General features: G+C 30.9%; 1 protein-coding gene across 3 annotated transcripts in view; it reads right to left on the bottom strand.

Annotated features, from left to right (window-relative positions):
* Window positions 1-22749, bottom strand: part of LOC140059386 (uncharacterized) — a 57582-nt gene that overhangs the window by 13568 nt on the left and 21265 nt on the right. For all 3 annotated transcript variants that reach the window (XM_072105271.1, XM_072105272.1, XM_072105273.1), the window contains 5 exons: window positions 7997-8134; window positions 7100-7243; window positions 2894-3319; window positions 1534-1686; window positions 1215-1286 (listed from right to left, as the gene is read on the bottom strand). In XM_072105271.1, the coding sequence (XP_071961372.1) occupies window positions 1215-1286; window positions 1534-1686; window positions 2894-3319; window positions 7100-7243; window positions 7997-8134 (933 nt within the window). The remainder of the gene's footprint in view (window positions 1-1214; window positions 1287-1533; window positions 1687-2893; window positions 3320-7099; window positions 7244-7996; window positions 8135-22749) is intronic.

The following is a 22749-nucleotide window of genomic DNA, read 5'->3' on the forward strand; positions in this document are numbered from 1 at the left end:
TAAAGCAATTAACGTAAGCACATGACCTTGACAACTAATGTACAAACGACCTTCGCAATTACCATTAAAGTGACAATTTTGTCTGGGGACAACACAAGCAAAATATTTCTGACTCAAAGTAATTTTTTCTCGTCCAACAACTGTACTTGTCTTAAATGAATGAGATCATATCTCTTGAGTGACTGTAAAAATGCCTAGAGACAAATTTTGAATATTTCACTAAAAGCCACTGGATTAAATTACATAAATTCCCCCTTTAAATTAATGTCTTTATTGAATGTGTGATTCAGAAATTATGTTTTACACATTCAATGTACAAAGCAATCGGCTTGTACCATTAATGAATAGGGATGTTAAAACTTAAATTAAATCTTTATTCATACCATTTTGATGAGTAACAGTATACATGGAATTATATATTTTAAGATCTAGCACAGTCTATTACCTACAACTAAACATTTGGAATGGTTCACCATTAAAAATTAAATAAATTTACTGAATGCATATTCCTTTGACATCATGATTTATAATATTATCCAATCAAAGGCTTTAATTTACGAGGTCAGAAAAACTATAGACATTTCTGATAGTTCATGCAGAGTTTTAGTTGGCCAGAAATGTTTACTGACACAGTTCCCTGTGTATTGGAAATATTTTAATTAAAAGTCTAAACATACTTTGGGAGAAAAATTGTAATAACTAATAAGAATAATGTTCGAACCTATAGACAAGGTGCTTGAAGCGATTAATATTGATTATACTGATTGATGATGCAATATATTCATTTCATAAATGTGGAATAAGATTACAAGAACCTTGTCCTAAATATGTCTCCGGTACATGACAGATGATTATCACGCATCTCATTTATTTATATGAATCAATCCGTCATCCCAGAAGCATATTCTTCTACATGGAAATATGTAAACTAGTGTAGCACTCACCACACCAAATGTCTCCGTGAGGAGAGGGGCATATGGATGTCTACTGGTTTTGTCATGTCATGATACAAATGGTCTCCACACCAAACTTCTCTGTGTGAAGAGGGTATGTGGAAACCTACAGGTTTTGTCTTTTTATGTTAACAGACAAATAGTAAAACCTCACCAAACTTCTCTGTGAATACGTAACTGATTTAGTCATGACATGTTAAGAGAAAGTGGTAAACCAATAAAAGACGCACTCATAGAAAACATAGTTCTTTTTTTACTTACAATTCTTTCAACTTTGGTAAACTTGAGAAGGAATTTGCTTGAATAGCTGTGATCATGTTATCTGTCAAATCCCTAATGTAAAAAATAAAACACATCATACAACAATTCTTATCTTTCTTTCTTAATCATAATATTAACTACATTTTTGTGTTAAGCTCTGTCTGCACTATCAAACTAGTTTGACAAAAAAGTGTGATGTGCCCAAATATGGTAGTGCTATACCCAAATATGGTAGTGATATGACATCATCATGCACGTCCCATAAAGTTTGATAGTGTAGATAGAGCTTTAGAGTCTGCTGTTTAAAAAATATTCTTACAGTTGTTGAAGCTCAGTAAGATCTGAGAAAGACTTTCTGGTGATAGATGTAACCTTGTTTCCTGCCAGCCCCAGACGTAGCAAGGATGTCAGGCCTTTGAAAGCACCCGCTGCATCTTCTATCGTCCATGAAATATCATTATGATCCAATAACCTGTACAGAATATTAAGAAATATTAATGAAGAAATATGTATGATTGAACAAAATTGAAACTTTGAGACACAAATACTACAGTATAACAAAACAGTCATTATGCGTGTTAAAAAAAATCACAATTTTTTTGAGTAGATAAATGTAGAAAGCTCTTCTGATAAATTTAATTTTAAAATGGATTGTTCAAATTAATTTTCTTGTCTCGTCTATATAGATGTGATTTATACATGGATTATCTGTAAAATGTGAAAACAAAATGTGCTGAAAATAACGCTATATGTAAACCTCTAAATTATAGAGAACATTTTTTTAATTTTCAAATCACAAGAATAACATTTTCAGAACTTTTCTTTATTTTTGTAGTCAAAATTTTTGTAGTCAAAATTTCATTAAATGGATTAACTACTACCAACAGCTGAAAGTTATTATCGATTAAAAATAAAAATTCTGATCGAAGTAACAGTTTAATGATATTTCTTTAAATCACCTGTTTTCGGTAACGAAAGAACGTAAATGCTTTGTAAGAAATGTAATAAAGTGATTATTGGAGTAATTTGAAGGTATTTATCAAGTAATAAAATTGTGAATTAAGTCTTTTCATCCATGAAACAATGTAATAACATGACTACCTTCTGTAAATTACATAATCTATATGAATTCATTAAAAACAAATTATTATTTTATTATCTGATAGATGATTGAAATGAATAATATCATTTGCTTGATGTTCTGTGAATATTGTTAATTTGTATTAATAAGAATAAAATTGATATTCAATTATTTTATGATGACGTGTTTTATTTTCTATATCGCAGTTTGAAAAACTGTAGCATTGAGTATTACTAACAAATTTAACATTCCCTTAAGCTCTGTCTACACTATCAAACTAGTTTGACAAAAAAAGTGTGATGTGCCCAAATATGTTAGTGATATGCTTAAATATGGTAGTGACATGACATCATCATGTCTATATATGGGCACATCACAAAGTTTGATAGTGTAGACAGAGCTTTATACTAATGAAATGGTCAAATGCACCAAATTCAGTAACTGATCCAGGATTTTGAAAGGAAAGGTTGAAAGGACTATAAACTTGCTGAACTTAACAGACTGCATTGTAATTTTCGAAAGTTTTAGGTAACTACATTAAGTGATAATAAAAAGGTTCAGTTTAAAAATCAATAATAAAAATATAAAATTTACGTACAATTCTGTTAAAGATACTAAGCCACGGAATGCACCGTCTTCGAAGCTTGACAGAAAGTTATGGCCGAGGTTCAAGCTCTGCAGCTCTGTCAATTTCTCAAAGTTGTTTTCCACAAGACTCACTAACTGGTTATAACTGAGATCAAGAGACTGAAGCTTTGCACAGAATGACATGGGATCTGTGAAGTTAATACTGTTGTTATTAACCGAAAGATGCTTCAACGTTTCCAGTCCGTACAACCACCCTTTATTTATCGATGACAGTTTATTGTTATCGAGGTATAGCTCTTCCAGTCTTTCAAGCCCATAGAAGGCGCCATCTTCCAGTAAAGAGATACCGTTTCGTCGCAGTTTCAAAACTCGAAGTTTCTTCAGCTTCAAGAAGGTTAAACTCTCGACTTTCCGCAGCCTATTCTTATTCAATTCTCTGAAGAAGAAAAAAACAATTAAGATTGACAGAAAAATAATGCTTTCATTTTTTGAACATAAATATCCTGTGTCATTGGAAAATAAAAATGTGGAATTGATAATAATAATAGAACACAAGAAAAACAATAGAAAACAGTTAAGTTAGCTGAACTAAAATATAATAGATTATAATTGAATGATTTCCCTATCGCATATATCAACCTTTCACAGATGCTTTCACCTTTGTTTCTACAAGCTAACATAGCTTGTACAAAACTTGCACTTTAATTCCATCCAATTAAAGTATAGTTTATTGCAGTGCAGAGAGATTCCAAATAAACATTGGATGCTACTGCAGGCTAAACATAGTGGAATGGTAACCAGGCCTCTTTACAGGGTTTTATGGAACAGAGTTCACTGCAGTTAATTCATCTACATGATCTGAAGAAATCAACATTTTGTCATTGAAAATTGACAAAACAATAATTTCACTGAAGATTTAGTGGTTTTTATAATTTATTTAAAATGAATTTGGTGTTATAAAGTAAATGGATATATAATTGAATATCATTTTAGATGTGCTTATTTAAGATTTTTGAGTATCTGATTGAAATTACTGATAAACCTGCTTTGACTAATCACTAAATATGTAAAATCTTAATCATTTTTGTCATTATTAAGTTTAACTGTGTGTGTCAGTGGAGAAGTCAAAAAGCATTCAGCACCAACACCTGGACTACAAACAATTTACAGTTTATTACTGTGTTTTTGTATACTGTTTATTTTGACTTAAGATCGTTCTTACTTTAGTCTTACAAGACTAGAGTTTCTGTATAGAGATGCTTATTATTCTTTCTCCTATAAACATGGCAGAGCGATAGAAATATTTATTGCGGAATTCGAACAAGTACAGTAATGATGAAAAGAGAAAGTGCAGCGCTATCTAGTTTGGAACCATAAAAACCTTTATCAAAATTTGAACAACAGACTATAAAATGGAATAATGGTCAACGAATTCAGCAGAGCAACCGCATTTAGGATTTATTTTATTTTATTTAGGTAATTACTTTCAGTGATGATTGAAACATAAAAAATGGAGCACTGAGGAGAGACAAGAACTGTAAAAGACAACTATCGCCAAACCAAAGGGCGTGTCTCTCCAATTTATTAAACTATTTAAACATTTATTTTAAGGCTTGATGTGTCACTAGCCCCTGAGCTGGTGTAACTGTAAATTTCACTAGTTCACTTCCACTTTTGGTAGCCCAACTCCAAAATAAACGTAATTGCATTTTTACTACAGTATAATTGACTTGGGAGACACATACTGTATAAAACTATATTACTAAAATCAGAACCATATAATATTAGATAAAATAATAATAAGTTAGCAATGATTTTAAATTTCTGTCTGGTGACAAATGATTGATCTATTAACAACAACAAAGAGTGGAACTACAAAAGACATGTCGAGAATAAATGATAGATTTAATGCAAGCAAATTTGCAAACTGTTGTTAATAATTCTGACAACAAAGCAGTGTACAGTAAAAGATAATATTAATAGATCTAGTTTAGGAAATGTACTTGAAGTTATTCCATCAAATGCATTTCCTAGGCATTTCCCTTAGCTGTAGTATTACTATGATAAACAATAAGAGCCTTTAGGTCACTTGGAAGGCATACTTTACAGTTAATCAATGTGTTATATTTCTTATAGTTGCAATATTTCTTTGTCTCTCTCTGACGACTGCGTTGTGTTTTACTGGTGAATCTTATAATCAAGAATGAGTATCAGTGTCATTATTTAAAGTGTCGCATTACATTTATCACTGAAATGTATTGATAAAATGGCAACCAAATTGAGAGAAAACATTTCAAGCATTTAAAAGGTTAAAAAATCGTTTCTATTTCTATTATAAAAATGTCATATGCATAATACTATTTCCTAAACTTTGTCTACTGTATCAAACTAGTTTGGCAAAAAAAAGTGTGATGTGCCAAAATATGATAGTGATATGCCCAAATTTATAGTAGTGTTATGACATCATCATTTCCATATATGGGCACATCACATTTTTTTTGTCTCATAAAGTTTGATAGTGTAGACAGAGCTTAACATCTATCTAGTAGAACAACATTATGTATGAAAAAATCAATTTAAATAATTTTTATTCTATAAAAACTAAAAATTCAAACAAAAAATTCCACTAACAAATTGTATACAAAGTCTATGAATAATATTCATTCCTTTTTATGGAAATGAATGCTACGCCTCCATGTATCAGTTAATATTGATGGCATAAGATTGACCTAGTATTTTTAAAGATGTTCTGATATCATTTTCTACAGGCGAATACAAGAGATTTCTAAACAATAGTATTATTATTGATATCTTAGTAAAAGACAAAAATCCAAGTCACCTTTAGGGAAACGAACAAAATCAATAGTAGTAGAAGTATAGATTAATTTCTTCCTAAAATGTTGCTATTTTAATGTTAAATGAATGCTCTGGTATCTTGCCAAAAGTTGATTGATCACCTGACAAGGCAATTGATCACATGACAGGCTTATTGATCACTTGACTAATGTATTGATCACCTGACCCCCTAAGGCTACCCTACATAATTTAATCATGTTTGAATATAAAAGAGGACATAGTTGAAACTAGAAATCACTATGTCCAACAAAATATTATTACCATTCATATCTGAATGAAAAAAAACATTGCTTTTAATTAAAATTAATGTTGAGTGTTATAGTTATTAGAAAGCTAATGTACACATCAATTTCATTAATTTTCATTTATTGTTCCAAATAGCTTTTTGTAAGTGAATATAGCTAATTTAGATTCTTAACAAACGTAATTAATAAATCAGGTCATTTAACTAGAGTAATTAGGTCATGTTTGTTCGCAATTGATTTTCCAATAAAACAGCCAATCATTTTTAAGTACTGCAAACAAAATAGTAAATATTCAATATGTTTTTTTAGTCATATTCTTGATTGATTTTCTATTTTACTAATTTTGCAACAATTCAAGCAATTCTGCATTCATTTTAACTTTAATCATACTATTTTTTACCATTCTGTTTATAAATAGCAACAGACTTAAGCCAATAAATGACACTTAGTACAAATAGACAACGTTTCAAGATTACCATAACACGGTTTTTCGCTAAAAATGGCGTAATCCTTTCTAAAGATAAACACAGATTATATTCATCACGGATGCATACATATAGTCAATCATTTACCTTGTATATATTGTTATTGATTATATTTATATAGAAATGTTATTAAATATTACATTAATGTATGACTCATCTAAATAGTTCAACACTAGAAGATGTGTAAAGATGTTCTTTGAGTATGTTGAGATGAGAAGTTTGTGGTCACACTTGAAATCTGCATAACCTTGGCATTCTTTTGCCATCATCATTATTTAAACCACAAAGTTAAGTTGATATCATCAACTCATTGAGTCATTTAAGACATGATTATATAAATATGTAGAAATGGTTTAAAGAACTTAAAGCTCAGGAACAGGCATAAACTATCCACTGACAAGAAAGTGCTTATTTTCAACAAAATCATGAATGTACAACTTACTACTGTATATAAGACATTAAAAATCCCCAAAAAGATGACACACATAGGAAATTATAGATCGATAATTATTAGAATGTATGATAGAAATTCTTTGCCCGCACCTGGCCTTTAATTTTAAAAGGGTGTTATAGGACAATCAATTTAGAACTGAAGGCATTGTGAAACAATATAAAAACATCAATACTTACAGAATGGTTAGATTTGCCAAAGGTTCAAACATGTCTTTTGGCAGTTTCTTCACAGAGTTCTTGTTGAGTTTTAAAGTTTTCAGATGAGTTAAGTTTATCATTGCATTCTCGTATATGCTTGATATCTTATTGCTGTTCATGTACCTGTGTTTTAAATTAATTGGTAATTAATATAAAAAAAGAAAAGATAGTACAATTTGTTTGTAAGATTTAGGATTCGGAAAAAGCTTCTGATCGGATCCCTTGTGAAATGCATCTTCACCTGGGAATAAACGGTCAGCATGGCGTATTAACTTGGCCTACAATGGACATAAATTAGATTTGTTTGGGAATATTCCAGGTTCCTGCATTTTAACATTGTGTACATAAGATAAAACTACCCAGTATAATGTTAAAAATATAAATTTGTAATGAATGGTAAGGATGATGAATAAATCAGTGAGATTGAAAACAAGGTCGCTCAATTAAGTATTTATTATTATATACTATTTTTAACCAGGTAACTGAAATTGTACTTTAGCTGATAACAATAAAGTACCCACAGGCTGATGAGTATACCATTCACAAACAACATTTACAACTCATCAAAATCTACCATACAAAAAAACAAACATTAACTTGTACACACTTCCCCAGGGAATTTAGTTAATAAATGAATCAATACAAATCGTTAAAAAATATTTTGCCAAAGTAAAATGCAAATTCATATCTGCTATGATGATATATATAAAAACAATATTTTTAGAATAATCGTGATAACATTCGTTGTATAATTGCTTTGCCTTTCATAGTGAATAATATAAATTCATAAAGGCATCATAAATAATATAAATTTGCGCGAATATAATCCAAGCAATGAATTACTGTTAACTGTTACCAAACGGCAGCATCACTTACAATCTTTGGATGTTGTTGATCGCCGGGAATGAGCCGTTCCTTATTACTGTGAACTCGTTGAAATTCAGATCAAGGGTTTCCATATTTGGAAACATTGCAATGGCCGCCCCGTCAATACTACTTATGCGATTATGATTCCTGAAAGAGATAAAAATTATTTTAAAATTTGTTATGATTTCATATCAATAAAAAAAAGCACAATATTTTGGATAGCGTTCTGTTTTTCTCCTTCACAAGAGGCAAGCTAAAATTTGTTCTGTGTTGTCGCATTATGTCCAGTATGAAATTATTTAATACAGCAGTGTCATTATGCTAGGTTTTGTGATACAGGTGTCACACACAGCAGTGTCATAATGCTAGGTTTTGTAATACAGGTGTCACACACAGCAGTGTCATTATGCTAGGTTTTGTGATACAGGTGTCACACTGTATCATATAATTTGCTTATGATACTGTAGAATGTATAGGTACAGTACCGAGAATATGCAGCTAAATGTTCTGTATCTATTCATATGTATTCCAAATAGTGGATACTAAAGCCTTTTGTATGAATCACGATGTTTGGCTATACTGATTTACAATTATAACTCAAAGATCTTAATTAAAGCAACACAACATGATAAGCCTCTATCGACAATACCCTATGGCAAGAATTTAATCTGAGGGACTTCCGAGCCGATCTCCGCACAATGACCTAACGTCATTCCTTTTCCCCACCTTCTAAAGTACGAACTACAATAACACGACATGTTTGTTATCGTTCTGGTGTGTAATGTTTAAAAATCGTATGAATCATCTACGCCAGTGTATCCAGTCTCTGGGGACGTGGAGAGAAGCCTTTTTGACCTGCTGGTGTCATATCCAATATATGAATAGATGAGTTAGCAAGACGAAATGTGTGAACAGAGCCAAACACAGCTAGACTGATTCCCTCCTGATGTTCCATGGGCCATAGTGTACCTGGATCATTACTGTACTATATAAGCTATATACTTAATATATATAGGGATATGTTTAATTCTACATAAAGAAGGTAACTTTGAATTGAATTCTTTATACCTTTAAACTTGGTTAGATTCTGTCTACATACTAATATTTTAAGGTTTAGAAACCTATCTTTAAGTTGTTATATTGGAAACATAAGGAGACACATTCCAAAGTTACCCTCTTTAGTAGAGGTGTTAACCAATTCTGGGTATTCCAAATTAGGTGTTTTATTGTATTGGAAAGAACACCAAATTAAGGAAACAAAATTCAAATTTTGTTTTAAGGCAACAGTAACGTATTAAATAATAATAATACATAATTTTTAATAAAGCAACCTTGTTAAACAATTCCACAAGGGTTTTGTGTTATTAATTCAACATGGTTCTAATTGGGTAACGTAAAGACAAAGGTCAACAAAAAAGGTCATCATGTAAAAAGGAAAGAGAGCAAAAAGAGTCATCAGCATTCTACCCGTGTACAAATGGATTCATTCTGATTAAACCCACATGTCATTAGTACTTATTTTAGGATTTAAATGTCGTTGTCTTGTGATCTGGGAGTTTGGGTCGGATAAGCCTTTATCTTGCTAGACAGTATGGGAACATGAATAGATCACACTCAACCTTTCATCTTTTGCGACTATCGTTAAATACCATGGACATGAAGAAAACATTTAAAACGTTTTAATTCTGCATTAATAATATAAAACATGCAACACGCATATTCTAAAATTTAAATGATACAATACAAAAAAGTGTGTTTATCATCTGTAGTATGAATAACATGTAAAATGCTCTAATAAAACAAACAAAATTGTTTTCTTGTATATTTTTGTTTACTTATTTAATTTTTTTTATTATACATTTTTATACTGGGTGACCTCTTCAGTCAAAGACTGGTCTCTCAGTTATGATCAGTGGCTGTGAGTGACAGTGACTGTGTGTGTACTAGTACACCGGGATAAACCCCTACTCATCTTAAAAGATGTACTACAGTACTAGTAGGTTCATATGAGCCAGATGTGTACATTGGACCTACGGTTTATAGTCCTATAGAACCATGGAGCGAGTGAGCCTCGAACCCTTGCCAAAGTTATGGCTATGTAATTACAGTTCCACTGTCTTAACCGCTCGGCCACTCACTCGCTGAAATAAATTATGAATAATATCTAGGTAACTATTACTATAATTGTTGCAGATTGATTGATAATCTATTGTGTTACAAAAACGTGAGTTTAGACTGAACCACTGACTCAAACATCACAAGCAAATAACAATTGTGTACTTTAGGTCACAAACCAAAAATAAAAACTGGGGTGTCACGAAAGCTCAGACCACGAAAGCTCAGACCCCCTAAGACCTAAGATCACGAAAGCTAAGACCCAACACCTAAGATTACAAATACTAAGATATACTACAGCTTAAAAACAATACTTGTTTATCCATACATAATTTTAAACACAGTAGGTTTCATTTATTACCATAAATATAATTTAATACTACCGCAAAACATAGATAAACTCACATTATTTTCGCCCGTTGAGTAAATGTATATTTTTTCTTTACAACAAACAAACTTGACGGGTTGTTTGTTGGTATATATTTACTCCATTGTGTTGGTTCAGAGGATGTTTTTCTTACGCACCTGCCTTTCTTGTATTTTGACTCCAAATTTGTTGACTAACTTTATCCTGAACACCACACATTAAAATTAGGACTTATAAGTACTTTCAGAAGGAGAAACACATAATAACAAATAAATAAATCCTTTAAATTGATGATTTTACAGATGTGTTTCTTTGTATACTGTATAAATGTAACTCCTCGAGCTCCCCATCATGCTCAATGTTTTTGTTTCTATGGAGCGCCAAAAGAGCAACAATAATAGTACAAGTATAAAAACAGAAAGAAAACGAAACAAAAAAACTTATCATGATTTTTAAATTAAAATTTATTTGCCAGTATTTATTTCTTCGTACTTGCATGATTATACTATTATCATTACAATTTTAATTTTACATTGTTCCATCCACACTGTAGATGGACTCCACAGAGTTTTCAGCCCTCTATATAATTTTTGCTCTTTTGACGTTCCATAGAAACAAAAACATTGAACATGGCCCATGGGGTAGGCCTACTGTACTGTAGGCTAGTCATTTTGTGTGCGAGAAAAACGTCTGTAAAATCATCAATTTAAAAATGTATTTGTTACTTTTTATGTGATTCTTTTTCATGAAAGTGCCAATTCTAAGAGGTGTGGTATTCAGAATAAATGTTAGGAGTTAAAATACAAGGCAGGTGCGAAAGATAAATATTTGTAATCTTAGGTGTTGGGTCTTAGCTTTCGTGATCTTAGGTCTTAGGGGGTCTGAGCTTTCGTGGTCTGAGCTTTCGTGACACCCATAAAAACTGGGGGTGCTGAATCTCAAAAACTTCCAAGAAATGTGTTTTGAGAACCTAGTTATTATTACCATTCCTTCCACCATACTAATCATAATGCATATTGTTGGCTAACATTTCATAGTACAATGACTATTGAAAAAACATACAGTGATAGACATATGAATATTGTTTACCAGTTGCTTGATTGACAGGTAGAAGAGAACTAGGGCTGATAAAACCAATGACATGAATTTGTCAACGAGCCTGTGAGTGACATCCAATCAAATCGTTTCTATGTACCTTCAAACTCCCTGGCCTATTTTCATTTATCTACCCTTTATTATAGTTTATTTATACAATATACGACTATAGTTTGATGCTAATATGTACTTCACAAAGCAATGACCTCATCCGCTAAGCCTGAGGTGTTGTTATAATCACCAGAGGTAGAGGTTCTTTTCCAGCTTCTAGTGGGAGGTTTTTCCTAGATTTGCATATTGCCTAGCATGGGGTAGACACAGCCGCAGTTAGCCTAGGTGTACTCTTTTACCTACAAACTTCATGTATTGAAGCAGAAGGGCTAGACCTCGGACGCTGAGCCAGGCAGATAACTAAACAGTGGGTGTCTTAGAGGTAGCGCGTTGGGGATGCATGGCCTGGCTTTTAGCAAGGTCTTCTCAGCAGTATAGTTTCTACAACTCCCTTGGCATTGTTTCTAATAGAATTCAAACTCTTGAAACAACGCTTAAATGAACTAAACCCATCCATTACTTATGTCTATGATTAACGTTACACTGAAAAAACTTACTAAAATACTGAGATGGTTAAACATGTTCTTATCAGGTGAACAACCATCTATAATTGATTCCTGATGTAATATCATCTATTGTTCCAACCAATTCTGTGTTTTCCACAATTTGTTTATTAAAATAATACAAAAACAATATAAGTGTGTAGCTTATTAGTAGCCATCTCAGATTCATACAAAAACTGACCATGAACAGTCATATCACTAATCTTCCCTATGGTGAATATAAACCACATGACCATGATATCTCCATGGTTACAGCATCATTTATATTATACTGCTTCCCTATACTTCGTAAAGTTAACGTCCTGAGAGTGATGTTAAATGGATCATTGGTTTGCACCAAGCAATACAAACTGAAACAGGTTCTATAAAATCCTGACAGAATGTGCCCAGGTTAAAACCAGTACTTTGCCAAATAAATAAAAAAAAAGTTTATTTGTTGTATTATTGTTGATAATTGAGAAAATAAAGTACCAAACATATAATACATATTAATGAATCCGAATAGTCCTAACTTGTACCATTGTATAGTTAGTTACCATAGAAATCATCAACAATGCTGACCTTATGACCTGAGAAGTGAATTATTAGTTTGTTGAGTAATATGGCACCTTTTGACCAATCAGCTGCCAGAGGTGTTGTCAATGTCCTTTAACAATAACCAAACACACAATTATAAATCCATTAAAAAAAGAAAACTAAGGGTCGGTTTCCACTGGAAAAGTCAAAATGTATTACTGTATTTATAACCTCAGTTTCAATTTTCCATTTTTAGAACACACATGTCATGTTAAATAATAATTTCTCCAACAGACATTAAAAATCGCAAAAAACTATAACAATATTTCCCACAGACATTAGTTAGAGTATGTCCTCATTCCATATTTACAACTAATATCAACATTGTCAATGTTAAGCTCTGTCTACACTATCAAACTTTATGTTATGTGATGTGCCCATATATGGACACGATGATGTCATATCACTACCATATTGGTATATCACACTTTTTCTTCTCTAATAACTAGTTTGATAGTGTAGACAGAGCTTAAGATTAATAGTTGACATGAATGGAACATAACAGAAAGACAGAGTAAAAGTAGTCCAATGTATAAATAACCCTGTACATAACCTGTGCATGTTTCATAAATCATAAACATCAAGTGAAGACCTATAAAGTAGGGTATAGACAAGTCATAACCCACCTTAAATCTATTACCTTTAATAGCTTAAAATTAGCCATGCATTCCCTAAGGAATCTGTGTCCTAGGAATTTAACCAGGCATTACTTTTGTATGTACTGTACCAGTATCAGAATCATTGGTAGCTGGGGAATGAAATGGCTAGGCTACTCTTTATCACAATGGTCTCAGATCTTTTTTTTAGTGATGTATCTATCAACCATTTATTTCTTGTTCCCAGAATATAAATACGCAAAATTCAACAAGCAGAAAAAAAAATAATAATAATAAAAATGCTGAAAACACATTAACTTATAAGAAATATTATGTATGATTGTATGATGATGTTGTACGGCGCTGAAAAGGCAATTTAGGAGAGTGTTGAATTGAAACATACAACATTTTAAGAAGAATATGATACATCGTACCTAAATTAAATGGATGAAAAATCTAAAATTATCATTCTCTACCTGTATGTAATCACTTTCCATTACTATACATGACCTGAAACATGTACTTTGCTAAACAACTTTGTGTTATTTATAAGATTTTACCCAATTGAGAAATTTTAAACTGGGACAATGTTCTAGTAAGGAATAATTATGTTATATTATTCTATAGTACTGTAGTGTAGAAATACTGTCTTTTTTGGCACCTGAGAGATACTGTATATTAAGTGTCATTAAAAAAATGTATTAGCTTCAATAAAAAAAATACAGTATAAAGTTAGGCTAACCAACTACATTTTTGGTCCTTTGGTATATAGTCACATGCCTTACAATCTATCAATCCTCTAATAGCATAAAGTTAAGAGAGATGATTACGTGAGTATTTCTTAATTTGCGCAGATTTACTACAGATGATAAATTATTACCAATCATCAATTACTGTAGATAATTAATATTTTCTCTTCATAATTGTTAATTACAATTTGATTGATTTTGACACTGAAGAAAGCATGTCAGTCAAATTAGTCAAATTATAATGAATGCCTTCTCCGATATGAAATCTTCGTAGGAGTCTAGAAACACTTTGTACACTACTTATTGTTTTATTGTCATAATTTAATATGCCAAGCAAAATGAATTTCCATTTTAAAGTGGACTGTATTTTGCCTCATTCAAAAATATTGTTATTATCATCACAGAAGGAAAGGTAATGTATAGGCCATGGGCAATAGGAAAAGGTCAAAACGGTTAACCTGAACAAGTTGTAGAGACCAAGAGGTCATCAGAGGTGAGAGCAATAACAGATGGATTTATGCTTCACATCACTGTTTATCACAGTAAAAATAATCTATATCCTAGAAAAAATATAGTTAATGAGATGAATACTTAATAATCTTATAACATACACGTTAGCTCTGCCATTACAGTAAGTAACATTCATATTTAGTGGAAAACTTCAAAAATCGCATTAGGCCTACCAATAAATTAAAATCAACTAGCTCATAGAAAAAAAACCCTTCATTTAAATTACTTTGCTCATTTTAAAAAAATACCTTATTACTTCCCTCATACTAAATAAAACCCTATCGAAATTAAATCCTTCATATTGAAAAAAATTGTAATTTTAAAAGTTTAAAATTTCCTCATCATAAAGAAGAAAAGAAAGAAAAAGAAAAATAAATAACACAGGGTTACAAGTTCAGGTTCTGTAGAAAATATATTATAGCAATGTAAATTTAAATATTTCACATCTATTATTCCATCAAATGGAATGGGTCAAACATGTTACATACAATGCAGATTTCCAAAAGAAGCCGGCGAGATTAGCGAGGATAGAAATTAAAAATATATGCACTTAAAGAACAGAAATCAAGAGACACACTGTAAGGATATACCTAAGGCTTTCTGAGGTTTAAGTAACCGTGTACGTATTTGAGCGGTTAACGACTATATTGGACAAATTGCAAATTATTCCTGAAATAAATTGCAAACGCATGAAATATGTTGAAGACTATCATAAGAGGCAGTGCGACGTGTATTCCCCTGACGGCCGTATCAGATATGGACTACTTTTTATACTTCATTTACCAGATATCCACAAACATAACAACACTAATTACGATAGTAATTATATCTTTTAATACGTTCTAACAAAAACAATAAATGTTTTGAAAAACCATATAAAAGTCATAATCGGTTAAAGATGTCATAACTGATGATGATGGTTTTATTTTTAACCTCCTCATCAAGTTTATAACTGTGTATTCATTTAAACACAATTACATTTTTGTAAATATAATTTTTAGCCGAACATCATAAAACAGCATGTTTATATATAGATAGACGGACAAGCTTGTTAGACTAGCTGTCTCCAAAATTAAAACGTAGGGTGTTTAGGTCAGTGGATATGAGTTTCTCCAATGCAAAGCAGGTGGTGGCAATTTTAACACCTCATTAGATACGAATCAAAAGTGAGTTGGCTCATCACTGCCGGTCTAGCAAAGTCATTCCCAACAGCCGTAAATGTTTCATGACATCAGGAAAGTGTTAGTGAGTAAGCATCGCTTAGCCAAGCCTCTTACATTCTTAGTTAAGCAACCTGCCTTATCGATATCATTTTGACCCAGATGGAGATTATTTTAAGCACAGCAGTAAAAAAAAGTTAAATTCTTTAAAGTGTTAAATATTATGGAATAAATAAACAATTTCGTTCAAATAATTACTCAATCAATAAAGTATTCAATCAATCAAATAATTAATCAATCGAATATTCAATCAATCAAATAATTAATCAATCAATCGAATATTCAATCAATCAATTATTCAATCAATCAAATATTTAATCAATCAATAAAGTATTCAATAAATCAAATAATAAATCAATCAATTAAATATTCAATCAATCAAATATTCAATCAATCAAATAATTAATCAATAAAGTATTCAATCAAACAAATAATTAATCAATCAATCGAATATTCAATTAATCAAGTATTCAATCAATCAAACAATTAATCAATCAATAAAGTATTCAATAAATCAAATAATTAATAAATCAATCAATCAAATATTCAATCAATCAAATAATTAATCAATCAATTAATCAAGTATTCAATCAATCAAATATTTAATCAATCAATCAATTAAATATTAAATCAATCAAGTAAACAATTAATCAATCAATAATGTATTCAATTAATTTATAATTCAATCAATAATCAATGAATTATTCAAACAAGAGAAAAAAAAAACTATAAAATTGACAAAGAAAACCGAAAATCTGTTTTTAAAAATAAAATTTCTTATCAGACCAAGAAATTGAAACAATAGAAACAAATTTATTTGTTTTTCTTTTAAATCTTTGTTTTAATAAACTCCACAATTGAAGAGTTTCACTTCAGAAAGGTAATAAAAAAAAACATTTTAGAATTTAAAAACATAAGGAGGTTATCTAAAGATAAATGTATTGTATTATAATTTGGCATTGTCTTCAGCAACACATCTGATCACTTCCATACAACACTTATCAATAATTTAAGACAACATATGTTTTCAAGAAGATAAAATATAGAAAAAAATAATCCAGGGTTGTGAAAAATAAGATATGATTTCAGGAAAACAAAACAATGAAAACAGTTACTTTACTGGATGAACGCATTATTTGTGTTCATACGCATTAGAGTTAACCATGCATAGAACTAGTTTAAGTTGGTCTGTAGTTTGTGATCAGTTTACTCTTTAATATATTTGGGTGGTTAACTCTGATACCACACTGATGCAACTCTTATAACTCCAATAGGTTTCAGAGGTATATCCGATGTAAATGTTTTATACCACACATGTTTGAAAGGTAAAAAATGATTTAAGCACTGTGTTTTGTAACTCCGGTAGTGATAGAACATGAACAAGCATAGCTTTATTTAAGCTAGCTAAAGAATGGAATTAAGTTTGTTGCATAACATCGCATCAAGCTGTTTTTAAATTCTGGCAACGTGACAGAGCACAGGATTCGGACCTATCCCATAGGATATGCAAGTAAAACATGTTAACCTACCAAGCTAGTAACTGTACACTTCCACAACAATTATTTGATTTAAATTTATCGTTCAAAACAGACCATTATAATCTTGATAAATTTTCTTATCTTAAATTAATTGAGAAAACCATAATATTGCATCAGATAAACTTTGTAGGGTCACGCAAAACAAAGCATACGAACAAAGGAATAAATCAAACAACGTATATAAATAGGTAAATTTTAGATCCAGGTGCGTATTGGCCAAACTTACCCTGGTAGTTTCGATTTTAAGTGAAACACGGTGCTGGCCCAGTCATACAACACAACCCCTGGGAGTATACAGTACCTTGCCTGTCAGGAAATTGGTTATGAGTTTCAAGTCATAGTTTAGATATCGCCAATGCATGCTCGTTGATGACTTTGACATGTATTTCGGTAAGCTGCCATTGTTTCGCATAACGTCTTAATTAGCACACAGGTGAGGTGGAACTCAACACGGGGATGATGAATTTCACCAGATTCTATGATGTCATGATCTTATGAAGGAATACACCCAGAAAATCAAGTGTACTGTTATCCAGATTTTGCTAAGAAAATGGAGTACAGCAAGTAGAGTACAACACACTATTTTAAGAACTGACATTTCCTAGCAGCAGAAACAGATTTTTTTAGGAATCTACACTATTCTATTATTTAAAAAAAACTTTTATAGAATTTTAAAATTATTTGAATGTAAAGAAATTTAAAACTTTACAATTCTATTCTAATGCAATGGCTCAAAAAGTTGCGATATTAAAAAATGAAAATCTCACAATTTGAAAATTAACGTGTTTTTATAAATTATCGTATTGCCACATGCACAATATCTGTCATGTACATGGAGTTTCAACTGTCATATACACAATATTACGGTAATACTAAACACATAACTCTATTTTAATGTCACTTTATCATGCTTCTTGAATTCTGCTTCTAAATAAAATCTGACATTTAGAAATGTCAAACCTACCTGATAATGTTATTTAATGTTTAAGGACTCTTCATAATTTCACAATTTATTTAAAGAATACAAATGATTTAAAAGGATTTGAAATAATGCATTTATACAGCCGCACATTTAAGACTCTTTACGAATGCAGTTTACGTTGTGCAATATTGTTAATACCGATTACAGTTATCACAATAAATTCACTGATAAAACAGTAAAAATAAAATTTAATGAAATAAAAGCAATAAAAATGGAGCACTGAGATTGAGAATGGATAGGAAATGAATATGCAGAAATGGAATTTTGAGAAAATGATTCAAATTAAACAAGTGCATATTGTGATTGTACAGTATGATAATGTACAATCCAAAGTCACATTATTGTTCAACAACGTTCAGTGCTCTACCACTTCCTTTAACTTTTTGTTGAGATAGCTTAGTGCTTTCACCCCATTTATCATCTTATCTGACCATTCTTATCAGAAGTAATTGGTCATAAACACCAGTCTACAAACACAAATATAATCTAGCAATTGGCGCGCTTGGAATCGTAGCAACTGAAGACCACATCAGGTGGGAAGGCAGACTAACCAATAGCAAAATTGCACCTTACAAACAATAAGTGTGTTGAGTAAATTGACAAATATGCACTTTGCACAAACGATTCGATAACAAACATACTGAGATGGCGGATTGTTTGCCATTGGAATATAGTCTAGTACATTTACAGATTAGTAAAACTATTTTTAGGGAAATGGGTTAGAGGGATTGGAAGTTTAAATTAAAGGGAGGGGAAAAAAAATCTGTAAATCCTATGCCTTCTTTTTATTCTTAAGCCCTGTTTACACTATATGGTAGTGATATGACATTATCATGTCCATACATGGGCACACCATGATGTTGTCACATAAAGCTTGATAGTGTAGACAGAGCTTAAATTAAAACAGTATTGCCATATACTTTAACTATTATGTTTAAAATAAAAATTGCTACTACAGTATGGCAAGTAAAAAAAAACTTTTCCACTTTAGAGCCATCAATAAGGAGGCGTGTGTTGGATACGGTCAATAGACTCTCACTCATTAATCAAAGTATCAATTAATTAAGTACAAATTCCATAGTAGTTTTTAGCTTTCAAGCATGAGCCAACAGAGTGTATTGTATTATTAGCTGAAACTTGCAGGGTTAAGAATAACAGGAATTGTTAATGTTACTTCAAGTATATTTTGATGACTAAACTTTTATTAAACTTATAACGTTGTGGGAGATATCAATATTCCTAATCGCTAATATTTAAAATATGAGTAATTAAAGCTAATAAAATTGATTGAGTACAAATTCTATGTTTGCCATGATCATACGAGAAGTTGACATTTTCATAGTGGGCGTTATGTTTAATGTTCGATAGGTTTGAATAATATTTATTTATCAAGGAACGATTAATTAAAACATTCAAAGTACAAATTCCAAATTTGAAGTGTTATCATCAAACATTATTCATGTGACATTATCAAGAGATCTGTGATGATAAATAGTTCAAGATGTATTTATACTGAAGATAGATTTATTGGTTTGTGTATTGGTGTATAGAGAAATATTGATAAACAATACTAAAGGTCTATAACCCTTTTCGCAATGCCTTGCTTCCTTTAGTAAATGGGGAAGATGACAGATGAGGTGAGAAATTAGTGAATGTTTGCACCAGTGGAGTAAGTTAGTTGCCACAAACTATTGTGTATTTTTCTGAGTTCATACTTTATACTCTCATAGCTACATGCTAAAATACTCGTCTTTTCACCACCAGGTGTACAGACCAACATAACCAAGATACAAAAGATAAAGGAAGAAGAAGAGAAACTGAAAGGCCTTCCATTTAAAGAGACATCCTCTGAATAAGGAATGGCCATATTTTAAAAACATATTGCCTCTAAATTGTTTTATAGGAAACTTTTCTTCCTTGAATTGGAATGTCCAAAAGGATGTTTGCTGCCCTTAAATAAAGTTCAGAGTTCAAATCAAATTGTAAACGCTCTCAATCTCATCTCACTCCCACTAGGTGTACAGTACCTGTACATTTAATCAGGTATAAGTTATAACTGAGATATGGAGTATTACATTCAATGCAATTTTATACTGAATTTTAAGACAATAAAATTATGATTTTCTTTCCAAAAATTATGTTCTTTTCTACTATTCTTTAATTCCCAACAAATCACGTCAAATTAATGTTATGTAACTTGAATGCAATTTATTTTACACGCATTATCAACAGTACTACATTAAAATGTAATTTCAACATTTTAATAGCAACACAACAATAAAACTGACACTATAAACTTATCATTTTCTACTATAGTAATTTATGACGTTATTAAAAACTTTAATTATCAAATTTTACAATTTACATCAAATTTTACAGTTTATTCCAAATTACGTTCAAATTATGTAATTTCATGGTTTAGTGAACATGAAAAATTGAACAAAAAGGACAAAAAAAAAATTGTTGAAATGATCTTTATTGTATACTCAAAAGAATGACAACAAAATTATGTCTTTTTGCAATCTGTTAAGGAAATGATTTTCCAAAACATGTTTTTTTGAAAAGGTCAGTAAAAAATGACATCTTGTACACTACTATTTAAAGACAATGACAATGGTACGGTACAGTATAGACACTTGTAAACTTGATGTTATTAATTCGAGATAAGTTAAAACATCCATGCTCTATTTTAAAGACTCGTTGATAAGAAAATCGTAGATTAAAGAGATTGAGATTGTCTTCAAGCAACTTTAGCACCAATTTGACTAAAGTACTGTTGGTTTTTTTTTTTCATTTTAGTGAGACTAGAAAGATAACTTTTTTTTAATTTTCACATCTTCTAAGCTATTTTTCACAGGGGTTTAATTATGATGGAGGACTACACAATACAATATAGCATATTAGAATATTTACACAAGTTAGGGTAGTAAAAGAAAAAGTTGAATGTATTACATTGAAGCCCTTTCCTTAATTCCAAATGTTTCTATTATGTTACAATATGTGGCAAATTAAACTAAGTATGAGGGCAGGGAATAATTTCGCCAGTGTAGCATAGCAAAAAGCTATACAAAACAACCTTATTGCTACACATTTCTAAAATTGCTTAGCAAAAAATACAATACAAAACTATGTTTCTTGACTCAAAAATCAGTTTGATTAGCAATAATGCTAAACAAAATTTTAAAATGAAATTTTTCTCTGTGAGGGTGTATAAAACTACCAAGGAAAACTTTTCCTTTCTTTTGAAAATGTAAAAACTAGCCTTCAGGAAACCAAACATAATTGCAAACACTCCAACAAAACAAAAGAACTATAAAGGGAAACACTACAGACAATGTTTTATAACAGTGAATGATTGCTAGTTTCCTTTATCCAGGTGTAACTTCTTAGTCATTTCAATCCCTAAAGAAAGCCTGGACAGGAGACCAAGCATAATAGCCTAAGTTGATACAGGTCAGAGGTTACAGGTGTAAATAATCTTGCCCCTGGGAAAGTTCTGATTCTTGATTTTAAGCAGCCTTGTTTTTTATTTACAGTAAATTTTAAATAGTTATTCCCCTTTTTTTGGCAATATAATAATGGACCTTATAGTAATAATACTTTCAATATCAATATTGGGGAAGGATTTTAGTCTTTGAAAAAGGGGAAATTGGATTATGGCTTGTTGGACTATGACAAAACCAGACACAAAGGCTTTGTTATGTCGTAATAACATGCAACAGAAACTGAATTTTATTTTAACCAATTCTAACTTTGTAAAAAGATGAAAGCATTATATTAAGATTCACCGACACAAAATGTGCATAAAAATTGATATAAAATAGAAATAACTTTTTGAATTTAATTAAATTATCATAATAATAGATGATTTATTCTTCATTTTGAAATGGAAAACAGTATCATACTATATATTGTACATATTTTGTTTTGTAAGGACTATACTATATTTCTATATAATATTGATTCTGCTATCACCGTTCTAAGAAATGTTTTTGATTTGGCATTTGTTTTTTTCCTTTTTCCTTGATGATAGCTACAGCTACAATATATTAAATTTGATATAAAAAATATTCAGACATTTCTATTTTGAACAATTCTCATAATGTTCTTGAGATCTGATCATTAGCACCCAATGAAAGGGGATTAAGTCAGGTAGATGTTATATCCTGAGTAACAGATCACATACTAATCCTGGTAATCCACATGACCATGACCACTCTAATCCTCCCAAACGGTAACATATGTCCCTGAAAGCGATGTGGTTAGGAAAACACGAACATATGCAAGAATTCAAGACCTTTTTCACCTTTAAGGCTTTATCGATCATCAGACTGAAAGAGAGGCCCTGTTTGCAGGATCATGCTGGCAGTGAGGAGAGATTTCCATTTCAATCCTTGATG

This window comes from Antedon mediterranea, chromosome 9, assembly GCF_964355755.1.
Source record: "Antedon mediterranea chromosome 9, ecAntMedi1.1, whole genome shotgun sequence".
Lineage (NCBI taxonomy): Eukaryota > Metazoa > Echinodermata > Crinoidea > Comatulida > Antedonidae > Antedon > Antedon mediterranea.